The sequence below is a fragment of the Rhamphochromis sp. 'chilingali' genome (genome assembly GCF_963969265.1).
Source record: "Rhamphochromis sp. 'chilingali' genome assembly, chromosome: 19".
In the NCBI taxonomy this organism is placed as follows: Eukaryota; Metazoa; Chordata; class Actinopteri; order Cichliformes; family Cichlidae; genus Rhamphochromis; species Rhamphochromis sp. 'chilingali'.
Window position 1 is genome coordinate 11,807,257 of NC_137946.1, and position 20,226 is coordinate 11,827,482.

Here is a 20,226-nt window from a genome sequence, read left to right on the forward strand (position 1 = left end):
ATCAGTGCGATTAATTACTGAGAATTCATTCACAGAAACAACATCAGGAGCAGAGGTAGTACCTGTGGGGGAAGGTGATGGCCTGGGTATGTGAGCACGCGGTCCCGAGGAGTCTGCACGTCTTCCTCTTTCTACCAACCTCTGTCCTCTATCCTCTGTACGTTCTCTAGATCCCGAGCGAGCCCTGATTGTCCCGTACCCAGACCTTCTCTCCCGAGAAAGTGAGCGATAAATTTCTCCATCTACCCGTGAGCTGATACGACCCGACACAGGAGTCACTCTGCTGCATACACAAGAAAAACAGCACGAGTGTTCAGTGGGTGACTGATTTGGGTTTTGAAATTTTAAGCGTGTAAGCGAATGTATGAAAGAGAGAAAGTAAAGATATAGTACACGCTTAGATTGTCTAACCCTCTCCGTAGTAACGCCAGTTCATTGGTGAGACTCTTGACACGAACACGGAGAGCACACTCTGATGCTCTCAGCTCCTCTAACTGGAATGGAAAAAGGAAAAAGTTAAAACCTACTGATTTATTTTAAAAAGGGGGCGTTACACAGGTTAAAAAAAAACAAAGAAGCATCACCTGCTCCACTAGCAGTCGCTGCTCCTGACATCTCTTGCTCATCGAGCGCTGACTTTTGGCCCTTTCCTTGACAAGTTGCTCCTCCAGCGTCCTCACCACATCTCTCATTCTCCAGTCCTCTCGTCCAGACGTGGGATCATTTCCACTCAACTGCAGTCGCTCCAGAACCTTCGCCATGCTCTCCTTTTCCTCTTTAACCAGAGCCAGCCTTGAAAACAGCAGGAGACATTTAAAAAAGAGAAGAAGAAAACTTCCAGCATCTGCTAATATTGGTAACACTGGTAGAGATTAAACCTACTCTGCTCGTAGCCGCTGTATTTCTAGATCTGCAGATTTGTTAACTCCGTGAGAGGTGAGAGCACTGAGCTCAGCCCTGAGCGCTCTGATTTCCTTCTGCAGGACAGCTGGGTCAGGCTTTCCCACATAGGGCAGAGGTAGAGGGTAGTGAATTCTACACATGGACAGAAAATCAGAACATCAGCACAGCTTCTACTACAGACGCAGAGGGCATAAAGCAGCAAAGCTGTGAGCAAACCTGTCAAACTCCACTGTGTATATGAGAATGAGATATCTTTTGGCGGTGAGAGCAGATGGCTGCTGATGGCTGCGAGGACGACTGACCACCCCTGCTTTTCTGTTTCGCAGTAGCTCCAGGTCAGCATAGGTCAGGAGGTCAAGCGTAACAGAGTCACTCGTCTGCAAAGAAGCATCTCTTTCAACAATCAGAATAATAAAACATGCCATTATCACCTTAGGGAACAGTCTTATGATCGTAGGCTCCTGATTTTATATTTACCCCCCCAATTTACAGCAATTTAATGGCAAAAAAATATCAGCCATCTCTTCTAATGATCATGGATCTAATTTTCTAATAATGCGTCTTCAGATATATCAGAAAGCATGTTTTTCTGTCTTGCTTTAACATTTACAGTGTGCGTGTATACCTTGCTTTCATGACAATTTAGTTGCAGCAGACTTAAAAATGTGCCAAAAATTCAGTTTGTCTCTCCTAATTTCCTCCAGGCTCCTTCTTTTCCCCCCTGCTACTACACGTTAATTAAAAGGAAAAAGGGAGTAGGACATCCTGGGATAACTGGGCATTTTTCGCTTAAGTGGAGACAATGAACACAACCGAGTCTCTTCTTCGGCTCACACAGCCTCAGGGAAATCTGTCTCCTTATATTCATCTATTAACTGTGTTTACATTCGTTCTGCCTCTAATCCCCCCCCCCCCCACACACCTTTCTCACTGCAGATTCCAGCATGCTACAGAAAATAGGAAACTGCTTGAAGTTTCCAGTTTTGCGAGTGAGGTCTTCAATATCTAAATAAATGAAAAAGCAGTTAAAGTTAAACAGCATGAATGACTGGCTATAGTGATATGTAAACTGAGATGTATACGCCACTTACATGCTGGATCAAACTCCCCCGTCCACTGATCCGCTGTCATTGAATCAGAAATTTCGACAATGAGCAAACCCTTGTCCACCTCCATCTTCACGGAAAACTCCACCCCCCGAAATACAATTTCCTCCATCAGCTCAGAGCCTCCCTCCATTGCTCTGGCTCTAAATCGGAGAAACAAATTATTCCAATCGATTAGAAGCAACTGAATCAACCAACTCCTTTCCTGTTAAAACAGAGACAGATGTATGCGTACATCTGACACCTGAGCCAAAATATAAAGCATAATCGTAATCTGAGCTGACCCACACTTCTTCACACACAGCAGAGCCTTTAAGATCATGTTGAGCGACTGATAAATCTCAACACTGTATTGTTCGAAGGATAACAGGGAAAATCTGCAAGGAGACATGCATACTCAACAATAAAATGGGAATTAAATGATGTGTTGTGAAAAATATATTGTATCATTCCATGTATCTCACAAAAATATCCCAACATTTTGGGAATGTTTGCAATTCTCGGTCTTATTACAGTGACATTAAGATTTTTTTCAGCATCACAGCCAGAATCAGAATTTTTATTGTCATTAAACAAAAAATAAAAAAGGTACGCAGTCCCATTCAGTAGAAAGTGAGCAATATATCTAATTAAATAGTTTTCATATGTACAAAGACTAATAACACAATTTCGAATAAATAAAACAATATAAATATATTAGTGTGTATAAAAACATGTGTGCTTGTAGCATTATTGATTGCACAGGGTTGATATTTTTACAGGTTAGTGAAACAAGGCATACCCTCCTTAAGAACCTAATTTTAAAAGCATAAAATATTATTCACAACATATGCATTTCTTATCTTCAAATAGATATCTTCAATAACCATTTCTCTCTCTTGTTTTTTCTGCTCCTCTCGCACAGCCTGTTATTACACAAGTAAGCCGCAAGGGGCGGCAGCGGACATAGTTCATTTTAAAAGGTGTCAACATTGTTACAGTAAAAGTTCTGATTGATGGCTTCAGTCAAACAGCATGGGACTTGAGGGATTTGACGATGATCTTAAGCCACTGTTTAATAAAGTACGTCATTAACTGCGTCTCTTTTGTGGCGTTAAAACGCTGAAAGATTTCGCGCTCGACTTCACTTTCTCCGGTACTGCTAATAAGATATGTGCAACATTTTATCACATCGCATGGGGAAAAAAGATTTAGTTCGAGTGAAACAACGTTAAATTTAAGCACGGTTTCGTTGGAAGAGATAATTGCATTGTTCTAAACTACGGTGCAACATTTCCTCCGACTTCTCCGTCAGCTAGCGAGAGTTACATCTTTGGTCAACTGACCAGCGCTAGCTAGGGTTATCTAGCACGGACACTATGGTTAGTTAACACAAGTATTATTTTAGTGGATTCACAGAGCGCTAACTCTGTACATCAACCACACAGCGTTATTAGATGTGCAATCAAACAAATGAACGTTACCTCTGCGTGCAGTGATGCTCTTTAGGGTGGTAAGCTGTCAAAACATTGCTACCTTTAGTAAAAACATGGTGGTGACCTATCTAATTGAAGTGACTATAACTGCTAGTCGACTAAATGACCGTCACCCCAAGCCCCAAACTGTTCATAAGCCGCAGGGCACCGTGGAGACCGGAGCGGTTCAACAACCGGGAACCGTTAAATTCTTCTTCTTTATCTCTCTCTGCCTCTGCCGCTGCCGCCTCTTCCTCTGTCTCGATTAGATGAAGGCTCGATGCCTCGCAGGCGTGTGGGCGCCCTCCACAGGTACCGATTAGACATTGCTCTTACAACCACACGAAATGGAATACGGTGAATGTTCACGGTGCACGAAAATGTCAGATAGGCTAATCAAGTAACGATGCAGCAGTGTAACGGCGACAATGTAACAGTAATAATAACGAGTAATGATAATATTAGCTTTATTAAAATTTGCTAAAAGCATCCAATACAATATAAAGTAATGTGAAAAAATATGAGCCCTCATTTCTTCATATTTTGCTGGAAAATGGGAAATAGGTGCAACAAGATTCCCACAATGTTTCAGTAATTCTGAGGTTTGGTCTCTGGGGAGGCCAATCCATGACTGATACTGCATTGCGTGTTGTGTGCATTGTGTGTTTTTCTATCCAGGTATGCTTTTGCTGGATTGTTAGCATGTTTGGGATCATTGTCATGCTGAAAAAACAAGCAAAAAACTGTTTCTTGTCTACATTATGATCATATAATTCTATAATATATTGTATTAGAATGATGTAGTATTATTATTAGTATAATAGTAAAATCACTTATTAGTAGAATAAAATTAATGTTTTACTGAAAAGTTTTAGTTCTTGTGTGACATGTTTCTCTTATCTAGATAAGTAATTCCAAACAGTGCTGCTAGACTATATTTATATTGTGCAATGATCAGACAGTACCAAGGATCTCCTCGTGTTTCTGAAGCTGCTACCAGTTTTTTTTTTAAAATTAATACATCATTTTGTCACCTCAGTGTTTCAAGAAAGGAAAACAACCGTGTTGACATTGTCTCAAGTGTGTGTTTACTTTCCACTGGTTGGTTAAGTGGTTAATATTAGTTGTCAGAAACAAGTGCCTCCCCCTAAACGTTTGGACAACCTGACCTCTGCTTGCCTTCACTCAATCTGGGTGAGGAACTGTTACCATGGAGACAGTGTTCACCCATAAGTTGAGTGATTGAGTCTGAAGTGTGAGGTGCTCGCTGTCTGTCTGAAAGGACATAAAACACACACACTGGGATCAGCGCAGTGTGGCGTGGATTGTATGCGTACTAAAGGATGGCTGAAGATGTTTAGTCCTTCCAAGAAGAACTAAACTCAGAGAACTTTTGGGAACTTGTTATGACTTAGATGAAACATCAGCAAGTGGTCAGGCAGAATGAGTTTACATGAATGGAAATTTAAAGTAGTGTAAACACTATGCTACACTAAATAAGTCACTACTGTTTGCTGCACATACCATATTTTGTTAATAGTTTGATGATGGCCTCAGCTTCATAATGGCATGCAGTGTAAATCCAGCATTACACATTATCCCCACCTGCACTGCAGAGCCAAACACAAATGCAGTTTTCTCCAGCCTCAGCCAGAGATGTCTGACATTTCTGTCTTGAGCTGACCTGCTCACTATTTCAGGAAACACATGCCTCTACCAATTACAAGCTAAAAATATGGACATCCCCTCTGGGTTGATCAGTTTAAAAGTGACATTGTATCACTAAAATGGTACAAAGTATATGAAAAGTGGATATATTCTTTCTGCTTTGATATTGTCATTATTAATAGTTGATAATGAGCATTTACAAAGATTCAGAAACATCAGTTGTAACATTATAATAGCCACTAATATAATGTTTTATACATCAGTTATTAACTGTTTGTTAAATTTTCAAAATATTTATCCCATTAATTTAATTTAATTGTTTATTTGGTAATGATGGTGTGACAGATTGGTGACCTGTCCAGAGTGTATCCTGCCTCTCGTACAGTAACAGCTGGGTTAGGTTTCAGCACCCATGTGACCTTGAACTGGAGAAGCAGAAGCAAATAGATGGATGGTAATAATGGTTAATATGAAGCATTAATGGAATGAATAATGCTTCATATTAACCATTATAGCTTATCTCATACTGATATCAGCAATTTAAGGTTTTGACAAATTCACACTAAGCCCTTAGTGACATTATGTGCGACTGTTTCATTAACTCCGGATAACAGATTAAGATTGACAGTTATGGTCAGTACAGAGAAGGATGGCCCTTAAGATCCAGCAAGATAGCTTTAGCTGCATTTTTTGCACTTTTTTTTTAAAGTTCAATATTTTTATTGACATTTATTTCTTTTGATTGGCTACATGCTGGAAAATGTTCCCACTGTACTACTGACTTGGTTGTGTGTAAACCTGTAAAGTAAATCTGGATGGTGTGCCAGTGCCAGCCAAACTTGCGCATTACATTACTGTAACATTAAATCCTGCTGGCAGTTGGACGTCTTTGATTCCTCTCCTAGACTCCTCCCCTGGCATCTTAGTCCCTCCCATTAGTGGTAAGAGTGGAGGAGGAGAGGTAGAGAGCAGAGTGAAGCTGACCCCCCACCCACTTGAAACGTAAAGGCAAATAGGCGGAGCGGTTAGTGCTACGTTTGTGCAGATTTGTGCAGGTAAAATTAGCGTTTGTGCTGCTACGGTTTCCGAGATATTAAACTTTATTTTATAGGTCATTCAAAGGTCACCATCCCCCCAGACTGCTCCAAAACGGGCCAAAATGGTCTACTTTTTTAGTGCTACGTTTGTGCTGGTTTGTGCAGGTAAAATTAGCGTTTGTGCTGCTTCTGTTTTAAAGATATTAATGAAAATGTAAAGGTCAACCAGCCCCCCCACATTACCCAAATCCAACAAAAGTGGTATCAAACGTTTGTGCTACGTTTGTGCTGGTTTGTGCTGCAGAAATTTTCGTTTGTGCCGTTATTATTTTAAAGATATTAACAAAAATTTCTAGAGGTCAACCAGCCCCCCCATATTAATGGAATCAAACAAAATGGATGTCAAACGTTTGTGCTGGTTTGTGCTGCAAAAATGTTTGTTTGTGCTGCTAACATTTTAAAATGTTTAATAAAATAACGTCTTGATGCGTGCTTAATCATCCAGGTAAGTAAATCCCAAAAGGTTGATTCTGTTCATCTGGACATTTTCAGTTGGAGAAACGTTTCGTCACTCATCCAAGTGACTTCTTCAGTCTCAGCTGACTGTAGGTTTCCCCAACCATATAAACAGTACATTTGCATAGTGAAGGAAACTAGCGCCACTGAATGAACAATGTGCCGGGGGGTTAATTCCATGATTGTTAGTATGCAAATTCTTATGACCATTGATCAATGACAACTAATCAAAGCCTATTGATCAATGGCCATGAGTACCATTCACAGAAAGTGGGGAATGGCTACAATCACAGCATTGTAGGATGGCGAAAGATGTACCCTTGGGCCCCCCTTCTCGATCCAGAGATGGTCAGCATCCTGACAGCCCGATGGACGAAGCTGTCTCTCAGTCTGCTGGTTCTGCCCCGGAGGCTCTTCAGTATCCTTCCTGATGGCAGCAAACTGAAGACGCTGTTGAAGGGATGAGTGGAGTCACCTGTAATGGAGACGACCTTCCAGATGAGGCAGGTGCAGTAGATCTCCTGGGGAGGGAGGCAAGAGAGGTCCCCACAATGCTCTCGGCTGCTCTCACTACCCGTTGTCATTTTTTCCTGCAGAACCCAATGCAGGAGTCATACCACACAGTGATGCAGCTGGTGAGGATACTCTCAACTGTGCCTCTGTAAAAGGTGCTCATAATGGGGGTTGAATCTCTTGTGCTTCTCAGTTTGCAGAGGAAGTAGAGTCACTGTTGGTCTTCTCCACATTCAGGGACAGGTTGTTGTTGCTGTACCACTCTGGCAGATGGTTAACTTCACCCCTGTAGTAGATCTCGTCGTGGGTCAGCAGAGTGAAGAGAAGGGAGCTCAACACACATCCTTGGGGAGCCCCCGTATTCCGTGTTCTTGGGCTGGAGGTGTTGCTGTTGACCCGTACTGTCTGCTGTCTTCCTGTCAAGAAATCTAGCAGCCCGTTATACAGCAAGGTGCTGATCCCCAGCAGATCCAGTTTGTGAATGAGTTGCTGGGGAATGATGGTGTTGAATGCTGAACTGAAGTCTATGAACAGCACTCTGACATATGAGTCTCTAGTGTTCAGATGTGTGAGGGCTGAGTGAGGGGCAGTTGAAATTCCATCATCGGTTGAGCGTTTTGACCGGTATGCGAACTGAAATGGATCCAGGTTGGGGGAAAGCAATAATTTGATTTGATGCATGACTAACCGTTCAAAGCACTTAACTTAATAATGATGGAGGTGAGTTTGACAGGACGGTAGTCCTTAAAGCAGGAGATAGATGACTTCTTGGGTTCAGTAATGATGGTGGAGGGATCTCCACACACTGTCTGGGGATTGTGTCACCACGGTCTGTAGAGTGGGCTCGTAGTCTGTGATGGTTTGTATTCCTTGCCACTGCCTCCAAGTATCTCTGCTGTCGCTGAAGCTTTGCTGTAGCTGATGCCACGTGACAGGTTTGCCCTTGCTGTTCTTAGACTCACCTAATTCCCGGCTCTGAAGGCTTGCATTTTTCAACTTTAGGAGCATTTAAACCTGACCTGTGAGCCATGGTTTCTGATTGGCCCAGACAGTGATAGTCCTGGTCTCTGTGACATCATCGATGCATTTTGGGATGTAGGCAGTGACAGTTTCTGTATATTCCTGAAAGTCTGTGGTGTTGTCGTGTGTGGCGGCCTGTGGTGGAAAAGCAGTGCCTCTGAGGACCCTTCTGGCCACACCTGTACCTGCTTACGAACTGGTTTGGTGACTTTGACCAGGGGCCTGTGGGAACCCATGGCACACCTAGATTTCTGCCTGTACTGACCCTTATGCAAAATAGGTGGAATTAAGACAGTTCCAAAAGCAAACACAACTGATCAGTGCTGAGAGTGGTCCTGTTGCTGAGGTTGGGATGATCCTGTAATCTCTTATGAACGACCTCCAACGCTTCTATGACTGGGATGCAAGTGAAGACAGATGTAACATCTCTCTCTCACTGTACATGTACTGTTTATAAAATTAGGGAAACATAACCTGCACAAACAAAATAATTTGCAGGACAAATGTTTGACATCAATTTTGTTCGATTTGAAGAAGGTAGGGGGGGCAACTTCACTCACGGGTGTTTATAAGGTTGGGGAAACCTGCAGTCAGCTGAGACTGAAGAAGTCACTTGGATGAGTGACGAAACGTTTCTCCAACTGAAAATGTCCAGATGAACAGAATCAACCTTTTGGGATTTACTTACCTGGATGATTAAGCACGCATCAAGACGTTATTTTATTAAACATTTTAAAATGTTAGCAGCACAAACAAACATTTTTGCAGCACAAACCAGCACAAACGTTTGACATCCATTTTGTTTGATTCCATTAATATGGGGGGGCTGGTTGACCTCTAGAAATTTTTGTTAATATCTTTAAAATAATAACGGCACAAACAAAAATTTCTGCAGCACAAACCAGCACAAACGTAGCACAAACGTTTGATACCACTTTTGTTGGATTTGGGTAATGTGGGGGGGCTGGTTGACCTTTACATTTTCATTAATATCTTTAAAACAGAAGCAGCACAAACGCTAATTTTACCTGCACAAACCAGCACAAACGTAGCACTAAAAAAGTAGACCATTTTGGCCCGTTTTGGAGCAGTCTGGGGGGATGGTGACCTTTGAATGACCTATAAAATAAAGTTTAATATCTCGGAAACCGTAGCAGCACAAACGCTAATTTTACCTGCACAAATCTGCACAAACGTAGCACTAACCGCTCCGCCTATTTGCCTTTACGTTTCAAGTGGGTGGGGGGTCAGCTTCACTCTGCTGAGGTAGCGACATGAAGAGAGAGGAGTCAACACAACAAGCAGTTAGAAAGATGAGACATCCTCAGTTTGATGTGTGTGTCACGATCGCGTCATGAATTTAACCAGCTGCATTTTCAGATCTGATTTATGAGGTACAACAGTGTTAGACTTTAAAAAAAAAAAGAATTATTATTATTATTAACCTTTATTTAACCAGGAAAAGTCCCATTGAGATTAAAAACCTCTTTTTCAAGGGAGTCCTGGCCAAGAGGCGACAACATGTTAAAATTACAAAGTTACATACATATTATAAGTAACAGTTACATTAATTAGTCATAATCACAACAAGAGTAAAACACACACAGACAGTGAAGGTCAGAATGTTTGATCACATAATAAATCATCTAAAATACCCGAATGAATGTGTGCATACAAAAGACTAGCTGATTGAAGACCCCATCTGCCCTCCACAGTTTGTAAATTTCAGCTGTATACAGTGTTCCTTCTATATGTTTCAGGTAAAAATACTAATGCAAAAGATACATCTGTGCATCCTCAATGATAGCCTCTCTAGCAGGCCTGCTGTCCCGATGGACAGAGACCAGAGGAGGTTTATTATAGTTTAGGAATTGGAAATCTACTTCAACAAGGTTTACTGAAATACATTCATGGGCCCAAGGCAGGAGGAGAGAGGACAGAGACAAGAAAAGCCAAGAGAGAACACAGTCAACCTTACCCCAGCTGAAAATCACTGTGTTAGCAGGGTCACTGTTTCTGTAGATGATTATTTGTTGCATTGTTGTCAGCACTATGTTTCGTTTTTCACTTCTATCTTTTTAAAGCTAAGCAAGTAGTTAGTATTTTATGCACTTTTAAGTATTTCACATCAATAAAAAATGATCAAGTTTCCACAAATGTGATCTTTTACGTCTTGTTTGCTTGTGAAAGCTGATTGCCTTAAATCTTGCTTTTTATCGTTTGAAACACCAGCATCAAGAGAAATTGTTGGTTTGCTGCTTTGCTGCTTTTCTGCGTGACAAGGCAGATGGACTGTCTGTTTTCCACACCTGCCTGCTGCTGACATTCAGCCATTAGTCGGCAGGCGCGGGGAACCCCATGCCCTTACCTGCAGCACCAGACAAGATTAAAGGAACGAACAGACAGAGGAACCGATAGCCATGCTCAACAAATCCTCCCACACAGTCTGCAGCGATAACAAAAAAGCACTCTAAGTGGGTGTGGAAATGGCACCTGAGCACTGGCAACAAGAAAGCAGGGGAAACTAAAATTTGCCCACTTTGATTAATTCAGCAGAACTTGCAAGCTTCTAATCCTGTTACTACAATGTTTTTTTTAACCTCTTAAGCCCCAACGCCCCCTGATGCAGGGGCAAAAGGCCGGAGATCAGTTAGGCTTGGGGCTTAAGAGGTTAATGTTAGTTTTACTTTATCAGAAGAAATTCTTGTCCCATGCTTTGATGAAAGGAAATGACCACACGATCAGTTATTTGACGCAAACGTGAGGTTTTTTTTAATGTTAAACTGGTGTTTGATGACAGAAAAGAAAAAAAAGCACTTTTACAAATGAAGAGTTGACTGCACCAATCAGGGTGTGCTCGGAGGAGGAGGCGGTGAGAAGAGGGATGATGATGTGAGTGTTTGACAGATGAAACATCAGACAGTGTCTCTGCACACACACACACACACACACACACACACACACACACACACACACACACACACACACACACACACACACACACACACACACACACACACAGATACAAAATCAAGAGGCTTCCTTTGGCTGGTCATTGTTCAGAACATCCATGGAATGAGCACACGCAGATCTGCAGCGCTTAAGTGAACGGTGCTGCCAGCGAGACCAGGTACTGTGGTTTTTATTTACTTTAAACATTCAGTATTTTATGTTATGTGGATTATAAGACATAAACTGCTACTTACAAGAAGTGTTTTCTGACAATTTGTCATGTTAAAGGAACCTATTAAACTTAAGATTTTGCAACCGCATCTGACTAATCTGCATCTGCATTGTTATTTTTTTGCTCATTTTATTACAGATATTTCGTCTGATGTGAAATTTTTTCAACAAAACGATCAACCTGTCCTCAAAAACTTCTTCAGAAAGCTTGCCTGTGAGATGTTAGAGCCAAATGTATGCATGCGTGTTTAAACCAGAAGTTTCATTCTGCTAGTGCATGTATATTTGTGCCTGTTGATGCATGTAACACGCACGGTGAGTCTGTGACTTGGCAGCGCCGGCAGAGGCGGTGCATGTTGTATCAGTGGTGTCTCTGTGCCGCCGCTGCTGCTGCTGTGCTCATGGCTAAGAGGAGGGCTGCAGGTAGCTGCTGCTGCTGCCCCAGAGCGCCCATGAAAGAGGACAATGCTCGTTTTTGCCTGCTGGCCGGACTCATCCTGCTCTACTTATTGTGCGGAGCTGCCATCTTCTCAGCCTTGGAACACCCATTTGAGCTCCGCGCACGCCTCCTGTGGAAACAGCAGCTGGACAACTTCACCAGGAGATACAGGGTCAACCTGGGCGCCCTGCACACTCTGCTGAGGCAGTATGAGGAGGCAAACGGAGCTGGCATCAGGGTGGACGCATTAAGGCCACGCTGGGACTTTTCTGGAGCTTTCTACTTTGTGGGCACAGTGGTCTCCACTATTGGTAAGTCTCCACTTAACTTTTTTTCCAGATTTTTCTTCAGTTTTGGAATGTTGCTCACGGCTGTGATCATTTATTTAACCTTGTATTTTGTGTTTTCTCTCTAAGGTTTTGGCATGACCACACCAGCAACCATAGCAGGAAAAATATTCCTAATCTTCTATGGTCTCATTGGCTGTGCTGCCACTATCCTCTTTTTTAACCTCTTCCTGGAGAGGATCATCACCATGTTAGCTTACATCATGCGCTGGTGTCATGAGCGTCGGCTGAGGTGTGCTGGAGTTGGGGTGGTGTCGAGCAGGGAGGAGTCATCTGGTGAAGAGGACAGTCTGGAAGGATGGAAGCCATCCGTCTATTACGTGATGCTGATCTTAGGGATAGCATCTGTTGTGATTGCTTGCAGTGCCTCCACTCTGTACAGCTCCATGGAGAACTGGAGCTACGTGGACTCTCTGTACTTTTGCTTCGTGGCCTTCAGCACCATTGGCTTCGGGGACCTGGTGAGCAGCCAGAGGCAGCAGTACGAATCTCAGGAGGCCTACCGGTTTGGAAACTGCCTTTTCATCTTAATGGGGGTTTGTTGCATCTACTCACTTTTCAACGTCATTTCTATCGTCATCAAGCAGACTCTCAACTGGATCCTGGGAAAGCTGGTCTGCTCAGGGAAGCATCAGCTCTGTTCCTGCTCCACCCCTGGCTGCTGGTGGCTCTGCTGCCCCTGTCTCCACAACAAAAATCACAAACAGAGGCGTCAACTGCGTCAACTGGCACACTTTAGGCCAAAACGCATCAAACGCAACGCCGTGCAGCCCATCTCATCCCACCACCGCTACACAGACGGCTCGGTTGAGACTGTGTGCGACAGCGAGACGGATGCGGGCGCGTTGGCTGAAGTACAAGTGGGGCGTCGTTTGTCAGGGGAGATGATCTCAGTGAATGAGTTCATGGTGTCCAACAAGGTGTCTCTGGCACTGCTGCAGAAACAGCTGAGTGAAACAGCTCACCAGGGCCCGCGGCAGAGCTACAGCCATCAGAATGGTTTCTCTGGTGGTGTGGGAGCACTGGGGATTATGAATAATCGCTTACAGGAAACCAGTGTGGATAGATAGCATCATAACAACACCTCAATTGTTCTTTGGGTTCTCTATATTTAAGCCTTACATTTCCTTAGGATTGTTTTTTTATTATGAGTAATTTGTTCTGTATTAAAAAATATCCAAGAATAGAATATTCTGAAAAGCAGACCGTAGACAGCAAATAATTGTTCATACGCTGTTTGGTGAGGTGAAAGAGGAAGTTAAAGGACAAATATGTGTTAAAGACTTCAGCATCATTTGAAGAGGGGTTTGATGTCCTGAAGTGACTGACTCACAGAAACGCAATCAGATGAGAGAAGCTTTGAAGGAGCACTTAAAGAGGACTGCTGATTTAAGGACACTGCACATGTCCCCCTCCCTGAGCTCCTCAGAAGACAACGTTGTACATAAGGTGGTTAGTGAACGTAGAAACCAAAATATCTCCTCTTAGATAACTAGCTGCATATATAAAACAGTTCAAATATGATTTGTATTTAAACAGAGCTTCTCAAACAAACTGCAGGAGCTCAGAAGCACCAAGAAAGACATTTTTCAATTGGACGTCATTGAAATTCAGAGTAATCATGAAAGAGATCCAGGGTTTTCAATTGAGATCTAATGAAACATGACTCTTAGAGGACGTCCTTATGTCAACGAGGGCTTTGCAGATAGTCACAGGATCACGTCAGCAGAGCAGAGAGAAAGATTTAGGTAACTAGATGAAATCCTTTACTATGCAACAAAAGCCGTTTGTAATTCATTCATTTATAAGGAGGGTTTTTGTGAGTAGATGATGAGTGTGAGGTTAAAAACTTCCATAGAAATCATAATCACCCATTTTCGGCAGTCGCCGCTCATACTTTGTCTTCACTGTGTTCAAAATGAATTATTTAAGAAACGAGCACAGCAAGTCATCAGACGAATATTCTTTATTTAGATTTAAAACAATAGTGACACTTAATGTAATTTCCTTAATGTAACACAGAAAATGACTCGCTGACGTAATGTTACAATGCAGTAAGCAGTAAAATAACTCATCCAGAAACTGACCCGCTCTGGTGCTGTTTGTTTTGTCAGCTGTAAAAAAGGGGAATAAGGCATCAGTTCATGGAGAAAATCCCATTTCATGTAAACTTTACCTTTGAATGTGTTTAGAAATAATATATGTTTAGAAAGAATTGCAAATTGTGTACATGCTGAACGCATTCATGTAAATTTAGACAGTAATCACAGCGGGATGCATTTTAGGGGGGAGACTTTTAGTTCCATTTGTAAGGTATTTCAAATTTGACATATTTTGTTCTTGTTTTTGAAAATGTAAAACACTTTGTCAAAAACGTTTTTAGATCCCGTGACATGAATTGTGAGTAGTCAGATATCTAATGAGTTTATTTGCCTTTCACTCACAGCAACGAGGGAAAAAGATTGTGCGCATCCCCACGAGCTGTCTCATGAACTACTAGCATTTCCTGTCACAACAAATGGACACATGTTAGCTGCATGCTAGGTTTTATTTAATGGTGACAATGTTTCCTGAAGAGGAAAGGTAAACCTGTTCATTCTTTAATACGCACACACACATGCACACACACATATGTACAGTCTTAAATCATAATTTTCAAAATGCAACCCTGCATGTACTAATCTTTCTTATTTTATCCAATGAAAACGAACTATGCCACAGTTGGTTGTTATTCAGTTCAATTTGTCATCTGCACTTTCTGTTTATTGAGGTTGAGGTTTGGTTGCTGGGTCAGTGTCTCTGAGTCATTTTTACAAAATATCTTTCTTGTATAAATATAAAGTATCAGGCTTTACTAGATCTGTTTTTGCATTTTTTTTGTCATGACAAGATGGTGCTGCTAACAAACACCATTGTCTTGTTGTGAAACTGCACACATGAAAAAAAAAAACAGGTTTAATATTCACATTTATTACAGTCCCTTTCCTTTGAGGAACTTTGGAGACAAAATCTAAATCCCTTGGCCTTCTCAAGAGCCTCCCAGACCCTGAACAGACAGACAGATAAAGTAACAAAGAGTGAGCTCACTGTGTAATAACAATGTCTTTTTACTTGTATTGTTAGGTCCATTAGTTGTTTTTTTGCCTTTCTACATCATGACAGTGGATATTTACATCAACCAATCAAGATATAATTACAGTGCAGCCTTTCAGCTTTAATTCAAGGGGTTTATCAAAAAAGTTTGCATTGACTGTGCAGACATGGTTTTACCATAAATGTGCATATGAGGATTGTTTTTATGACTCAGGTAAAAATCCTTTGCTTGGTTGTAGACAGAGAGGCCCCTGACACCAATAAATGCTCTTTCCTCCCTTGAGATGCTCTTCCAAACCTTTACTGCAGTTGCCTTCACTTGCAGCTTGACTGTGGGTCTTTCTGCCATCACTATTGTCTTCAGTCACTTTAGTAAAAGCATGCTCTGTCCCAGTGAGATCAGTTGACTGAATTGGCCATTGAAAAATATTCCTTTTCTGTGCTTTAGGAAACTCTTGGGTTGCCTTTGCACAATGCTTTAGGTCCTTATCTTTTTGCACTGTGAAGTGCTGCCTGATCAGATTTGCAGCATTTGGCTGAACCTGAGCTGAGAGTACAGCTTTGTACTCTCACAGTTCATCCCGCTGCTTCTATCAGCAGTCACATCATCAATAAACACTAATAACCCAGTTCCACTGGCAGCCTTACAGGCCCATGCCATAACACATTTCTTTTTTTTACAGAACCGTGTTTTTTGGGCAAAGTCTAATCCTGCATTCTTGTTTTTGACTGTAACCAGTGGTTTGCACATTATTGTAAATCCTGTTGTAAAGCCTCTTTAATTAAAGCTGAAGAAACATTACAATCATATCTCTACTGTTTGATTTAAAATCCACTGCGTTGGTGCAGAGAGGAAAAACTATCAAAAAAAAAGTCTCATTGTCCAAAAACGTATGGACCTAATTGTAACTGTCACTCACATTTGGTATCATGGGCTTGTGCGCATCACGTTGTTGATAGTAAGCAGAGATAATGCAGTTCCTCCTGTAACACACAGAAGTAACACAATGTAATCACTATTGCATCCAGCAGAACGTGGTTTACATGCACAAATGCACATAGATGCTCATTTGTGTCTTACTTGCTCTGTATGCCTCCACCTGGTGGTAATCCAGGGATGACAGTGGATGCAAGAACTGTGAGGACGGACAGCAGCTCAGGCTCTTCCCCTCTGACACACAGCTCATCATAAATCTCTGATTAAAAAGAAAGATGCATTTTTAGAGAGTTTCTTTCTAATATACACTGGACACTTTAGATTTAGGCAAAAGTCTGTAAAGAGCAGAGTTTTTAGGACTATTTTCAGCTGTGGATCAATACACATCAGGATTTCTAATGAGTATTTACCACACTAGGGTAAATGTGGGACTTACTCAGAATAAATGATAGTGCCCGTGTTCACAAGTAAATAGGTTCATGGCAAGAATCACAGATTTGGTGTTTTGCTTTTGTTTTTTACCCAAGACACGTGATGTCAGAAATCATTTAAATAATTATCTTGGAAAAACAACATTGATTAACAAATCGTTCAAACTTTTTTTTTTGCAAACCATTGAAACACCAAAGAGAATTGAAACATTACACCATGGCAAAAACAGACTCCAGGTTGCTAATATGAAGGTTGTCACTGTCCTTTGCAAAGCATCTTTACCCACACACCTGCCACCTTGGACTCTAGCAGGTCCTCCAGCTCAGCCTCCTGGTGTAATGCCTCTGTTGACAGCTGGGGGGCTCCAGGGAAGCACAGCAAGATGATGCTGATGTTGTCCAAGCTGCCCTGTGGAACAAAACGGCATCAGCAGAGGTGAGTAATGATGGCTGACCTTACAAATGTCAACTCACGAAACATCCCACTTGAGCAGTTTTACAAATAGATCTTTTTTTTTTTTTCACATCAGCGTTTGCACTCCAATGTCACACAGACTCAGGGGAGCTGCAAAATGGAAATGGAGTGCGGAAGAAGGCATGACATTTTGAGGTCATTGTGCACATCCAAGCTGAAGCACTGTTACATAAGCGTGATATGAGGACCCAACAGAGTGCACATGTGGCTCAAGTTTATCTTAATGTGTTTCTGTGCTTGTAATCTGCCAAGTAATTTTAATCCAATATCTACTTTCTTTCGTTACATTCCTGTAACATTCTGTAAAATCTCTGAGCGAGAGTGTCGGTAATTAGGCCTCATGGGAACCCTGAATAATGCGATGTAACCTGTTCCGACACCCCTGCAGTCTATTTTAAGGCTGTCTGATAGTCTGTTGTACCATGAACAGCAGCGGCAGTCTCAGTGAGACTAAACCAAAGCTTAAGCTGAGGTCAGTCTTGCTTTTTAAATTTTTAACTTTTGCCATTTCAGCCAAAGATCCTGTTCATTTTAAATTGTAGGCTGTAAATGGATTGATACGTATGGCAGAACTTGCTGAAAAGGATCAGGAAAAGCCACATTTAACCACACAGGACTGGCATGACATTTTAAACTAAGAAGAAAACAAGACATTTAACAAAAGGCGCACGTCTTGTATGTGCCTCTGCTCGGGCCTCAGTTGTCATCTCACTCTGCAGCTCCCCTCAGCTCCATGAGAAAGTGACCCTGAGAGCTTACATTAGCACACTCTAAGAAGAACATTACTTATCTATGGATTTAAAAAAAAACTTTTATATTCTAAGCTTCCATATATGGATGTGTTTATTGACTTTGGAGCACCTTTCACAAATATGCTGCATGTGCTATAGAATTAGTGAGGAAGTTCACTTAGTCTGCTTCTGTTTTATCTCGTGTTTTTTCCTAAAACTCAGTGGGTTCTCAGGACCAACATGGGCCAAACTTTAATGGTGACTTCGTGCTTATTTTTGATTTAAAACAGTTTTACCTCAAGATAAGTTTTTAGTTGCAGAGATGAAAATTTATGTAGTAGGAAAATATTTCCACGTGTGACTCTGCACCCTTTACAACCTCAGAACTTTTAAAGGGTTATCTTTAAAAGAGGAAGCAGAGCCCATTACCTTATATCAAAATGAATATCCAGTCCATTATGTCTTTGTTTAAAAACACAGTCAGTCTTGTAGTAGATTACTTTACTTGATTAGAAGCCATAAAATTCAAAGCTGATTAAAAATTATGTAACTCAGCTTGAAACTGAAATTGTGTTTTTAATCAGTTGAAAGGATTTGTTATTCAGACTACTGAACAGCAACACAAGTGCATGCAGTAAGTATGTGTAACAGTGCTGACCTTATAGAGGCAGAGGTCAATGACCTGAGTGCAGACGTCCCTCAGGTCGGTGCAGACACGCAGCCGGTTGTGGATGAAGGCGCACAGCTCCTCGTTGCTGATGGTGTCCCACACGCCATCACAGGCGAGCACCAGGAATTCATCTGCCGGCGAGCGCTCCACCACACACACTTCTGGCTCAGGTGAAACCATCTGCTGGCTCGGGGTCCGGTTCTCTGCCCCCTTGTAGCCGAAGTCTCCCAGAGCGCGTGACACTGCCAAGGAGCCGTTGATCCGTTGGAGGGACACGGAGCCACCCGCGCTCTCAATACGTTCTTTCTCCAGAGGGCTGTAAGGTTTGTGGTCCTCAGTGGAGAAGCAGACCTGCCCAGACCGGCACAGCATGGCCCTTGAGTCACCGCAGTTGGCAAAGTAGATGTAATATGGCGAAATGAGAGTGGCCACCACAGTGGTGCCGCCCCTCTCCCAGCCCTCTCGACGGGCCACAGAGTGCAGGTGCTTGTCTGTCTGGAGGAAGCCCTCTTCGATGGCCCCTTTCACTTTTGGCGGGTCATCTTCTGGTCCTATTCCATCTGTGAGCACAAACAGTATTTTCTGAACCCAGCAGCTATAGCAGTCATCATATTGATGACTAATAACAAAGGAAAATCACCAGCCTGTTTAAAATTCTGAATATCTCATAAAATAATATCCTTATAAGATAACACCCACACACACACCCACACACACACCCACACACACACACACACACACACACACACACACTGTCAGGTGTCACTGAACAGATCTCTCACCCGTAGCCAGGATGTGACCCAGAAGGTGTTGGGAGCAGTACTGAGCCACCGTGCTGCCTGCATGGCCATCGAACACTGCAAAGAAGCTCCAGTCAGCTAGCTCTCCACCCAGCTGTGGCACACAGTTGTGGAAGTCCTCCATGTTGGCCCTCCAGCCCTGCATACTTCCTAGGGCATAGGTGAGGCCCCAGCGGGCGCAGCCCTCCTCTGTGAGCTTGTCCAGGACTGGCCGGTCTAGGTAGGGGCTGGGGATGACCTCCTCCTTCTCCCCCTCCCCTTGCTGCTCTCCTTCTGCTGTTCCTCCACGGCCCCCTTTGAAGAAAGAGCTGACCCTCTTTTCTGTTTCTTTCACCAGCTGGCGCACAAACGCAGGCATCTCTACACTGCCCTTCCTGGCTGTCCTCATGGCTTTTATGCACAGGTGTTGTGAAGGGAATCTTGTCTTGTCCCTGCCCCGGTGTTGCTGGCCGGGATGGAGGGCTGAGCTATAGGCCTGATGTGGGGCCTGTGCAGTGTCTGCGTAGCCCTGCTGCTCCAGGGCTCAGAGCATGGCTGCCTGAGCTGATGGATGTTGTGTGTGCTGGCTGCTTACCCCCCTCTTGCTGCTCATCTCTTTCTTCTCCTCTCCCTCTCTGGAGACCTCACTGATCAGCGCTTTCACCTCCGATCATCCTTCCGCTCCTGCTTGTTTGGCCTCTTCTCTGTGCTGCTGAGATTTCACCTTCTCCCTCGCTTTTTCATAGCTCTTCCCTCTTTCACCAGCTTCTCCCTTGCCTTGTTATTTTCCCTGCCCGTGCTGTGATTGGCTGGCTATTTGTGCGCACCAATCATTGCCTGGCTTGCTTTGCCACTGTCATGTTTGCGCTCACTCTCACTCACCATCCTCCTGTCTGCAGCTCTCTGCCCCTCCCACATCTTTCC

General features: G+C 42.8%; 3 protein-coding genes across 7 annotated transcripts in view; 1 reads left to right on the top strand and 2 right to left on the bottom strand.

Annotated features, from left to right (window-relative positions):
- The window catches only part of ccdc61 (coiled-coil domain containing 61), a 5,851-nt gene extending 2,139 nt beyond the window's left edge, over positions 1-3,712 (bottom strand). The window contains exons 1-8 of one of the 4 annotated variants that reach the window (XM_080866175.1): positions 3,473-3,712; positions 1,995-2,152; positions 1,826-1,908; positions 1,120-1,280; positions 883-1,035; positions 585-792; positions 412-494; positions 63-280 (exon numbers count right to left, since the gene is read on the bottom strand). In XM_080866175.1, coding sequence (XP_080722301.1) covers positions 63-280; positions 412-494; positions 585-792; positions 883-1,035; positions 1,120-1,280; positions 1,826-1,908; positions 1,995-2,142 — 1,054 coding nt within the window. In that variant the 5' untranslated portion in view covers positions 2,143-2,152; positions 3,473-3,712. Of the gene's footprint in view, positions 1-62; positions 284-393; positions 495-584; positions 793-882; positions 1,036-1,119; positions 1,281-1,825; positions 1,909-1,994; positions 2,153-3,472 lie in introns of all 4 variants that reach the window. The other 3 variants (XM_080866174.1, XM_080866173.1, XM_080866172.1) reach the window with 3 other exon arrangements.
- Positions 3,713-11,051: 7,339 nt separating this feature from the next.
- Positions 11,052-13,257, top strand: kcnk12l (potassium channel, subfamily K, member 12 like). Its single transcript, XM_080866176.1, has 2 exons — positions 11,052-12,150; positions 12,256-13,257. Exons 1-2 carry the CDS (start codon positions 11,637-11,639, stop codon positions 13,254-13,256), a joined length of 1,515 nt encoding a protein of 504 aa, XP_080722302.1. The 5' UTR covers positions 11,052-11,636; the 3' UTR covers position 13,257.
- ppm1nb (protein phosphatase, Mg2+/Mn2+ dependent, 1Nb (putative)) lies at positions 12,779-20,062 on the bottom strand. Of its 2 annotated transcripts, none has more exons than XM_080866177.1 (6): positions 19,306-20,062; positions 18,512-19,083; positions 16,939-17,056; positions 16,361-16,475; positions 16,200-16,263; positions 12,779-12,865 (listed from the first exon to the last, which is right to left on the bottom strand). In XM_080866177.1, the coding sequence occupies exons 1-6, from the start codon at positions 19,709-19,711 to the stop codon at positions 12,818-12,820; spliced, it is 1,323 nt and encodes a 440-aa protein (XP_080722303.1). In that variant the 5' UTR covers positions 19,712-20,062; the 3' UTR covers positions 12,779-12,817. The 2 variants fall into 2 exon arrangements, with proteins under 2 accessions (XP_080722303.1, XP_080722304.1); XM_080866178.1 differs by lacking the exon at positions 12,779-12,865 and adding an exon at positions 14,151-15,232 and having other exon boundaries at positions 19,306-20,061.
- Between the last annotated feature and the right edge of the window lie 164 nt (positions 20,063-20,226).

Excerpts from the sequence above, each read along its gene's own strand:
- ppm1nb (XM_080866177.1), bottom strand. The coding sequence starts at position 19,711 with ATGAGGACAGCCAGGAAGGGCAGTGTAGAGATGCCTGCGTTTGTGCGC. Across the intron at positions 19,084-19,305 it reads GGGTCACATCCTGGCTACGG|ATGGAATAGGACCAGAAGAT; the intron begins GTGAGAGATCTG and ends TTGTGCTCACAG. Across the intron at positions 17,057-18,511 it reads TTGACCTCTGCCTCTATAAG|GGCAGCTTGGACAACATCAG; the intron begins GTCAGCACTGTT and ends TTTGTTCCACAG.
- kcnk12l (XM_080866176.1), top strand. The coding sequence starts at position 11,637 with ATGCATGCGTGTTTAAACCAGAAGTTTCATTCTGCTAGTGCATGTATA. Across the intron at positions 12,151-12,255 it reads CACAGTGGTCTCCACTATTG|GTTTTGGCATGACCACACCA; the intron begins GTAAGTCTCCAC and ends TTTCTCTCTAAG.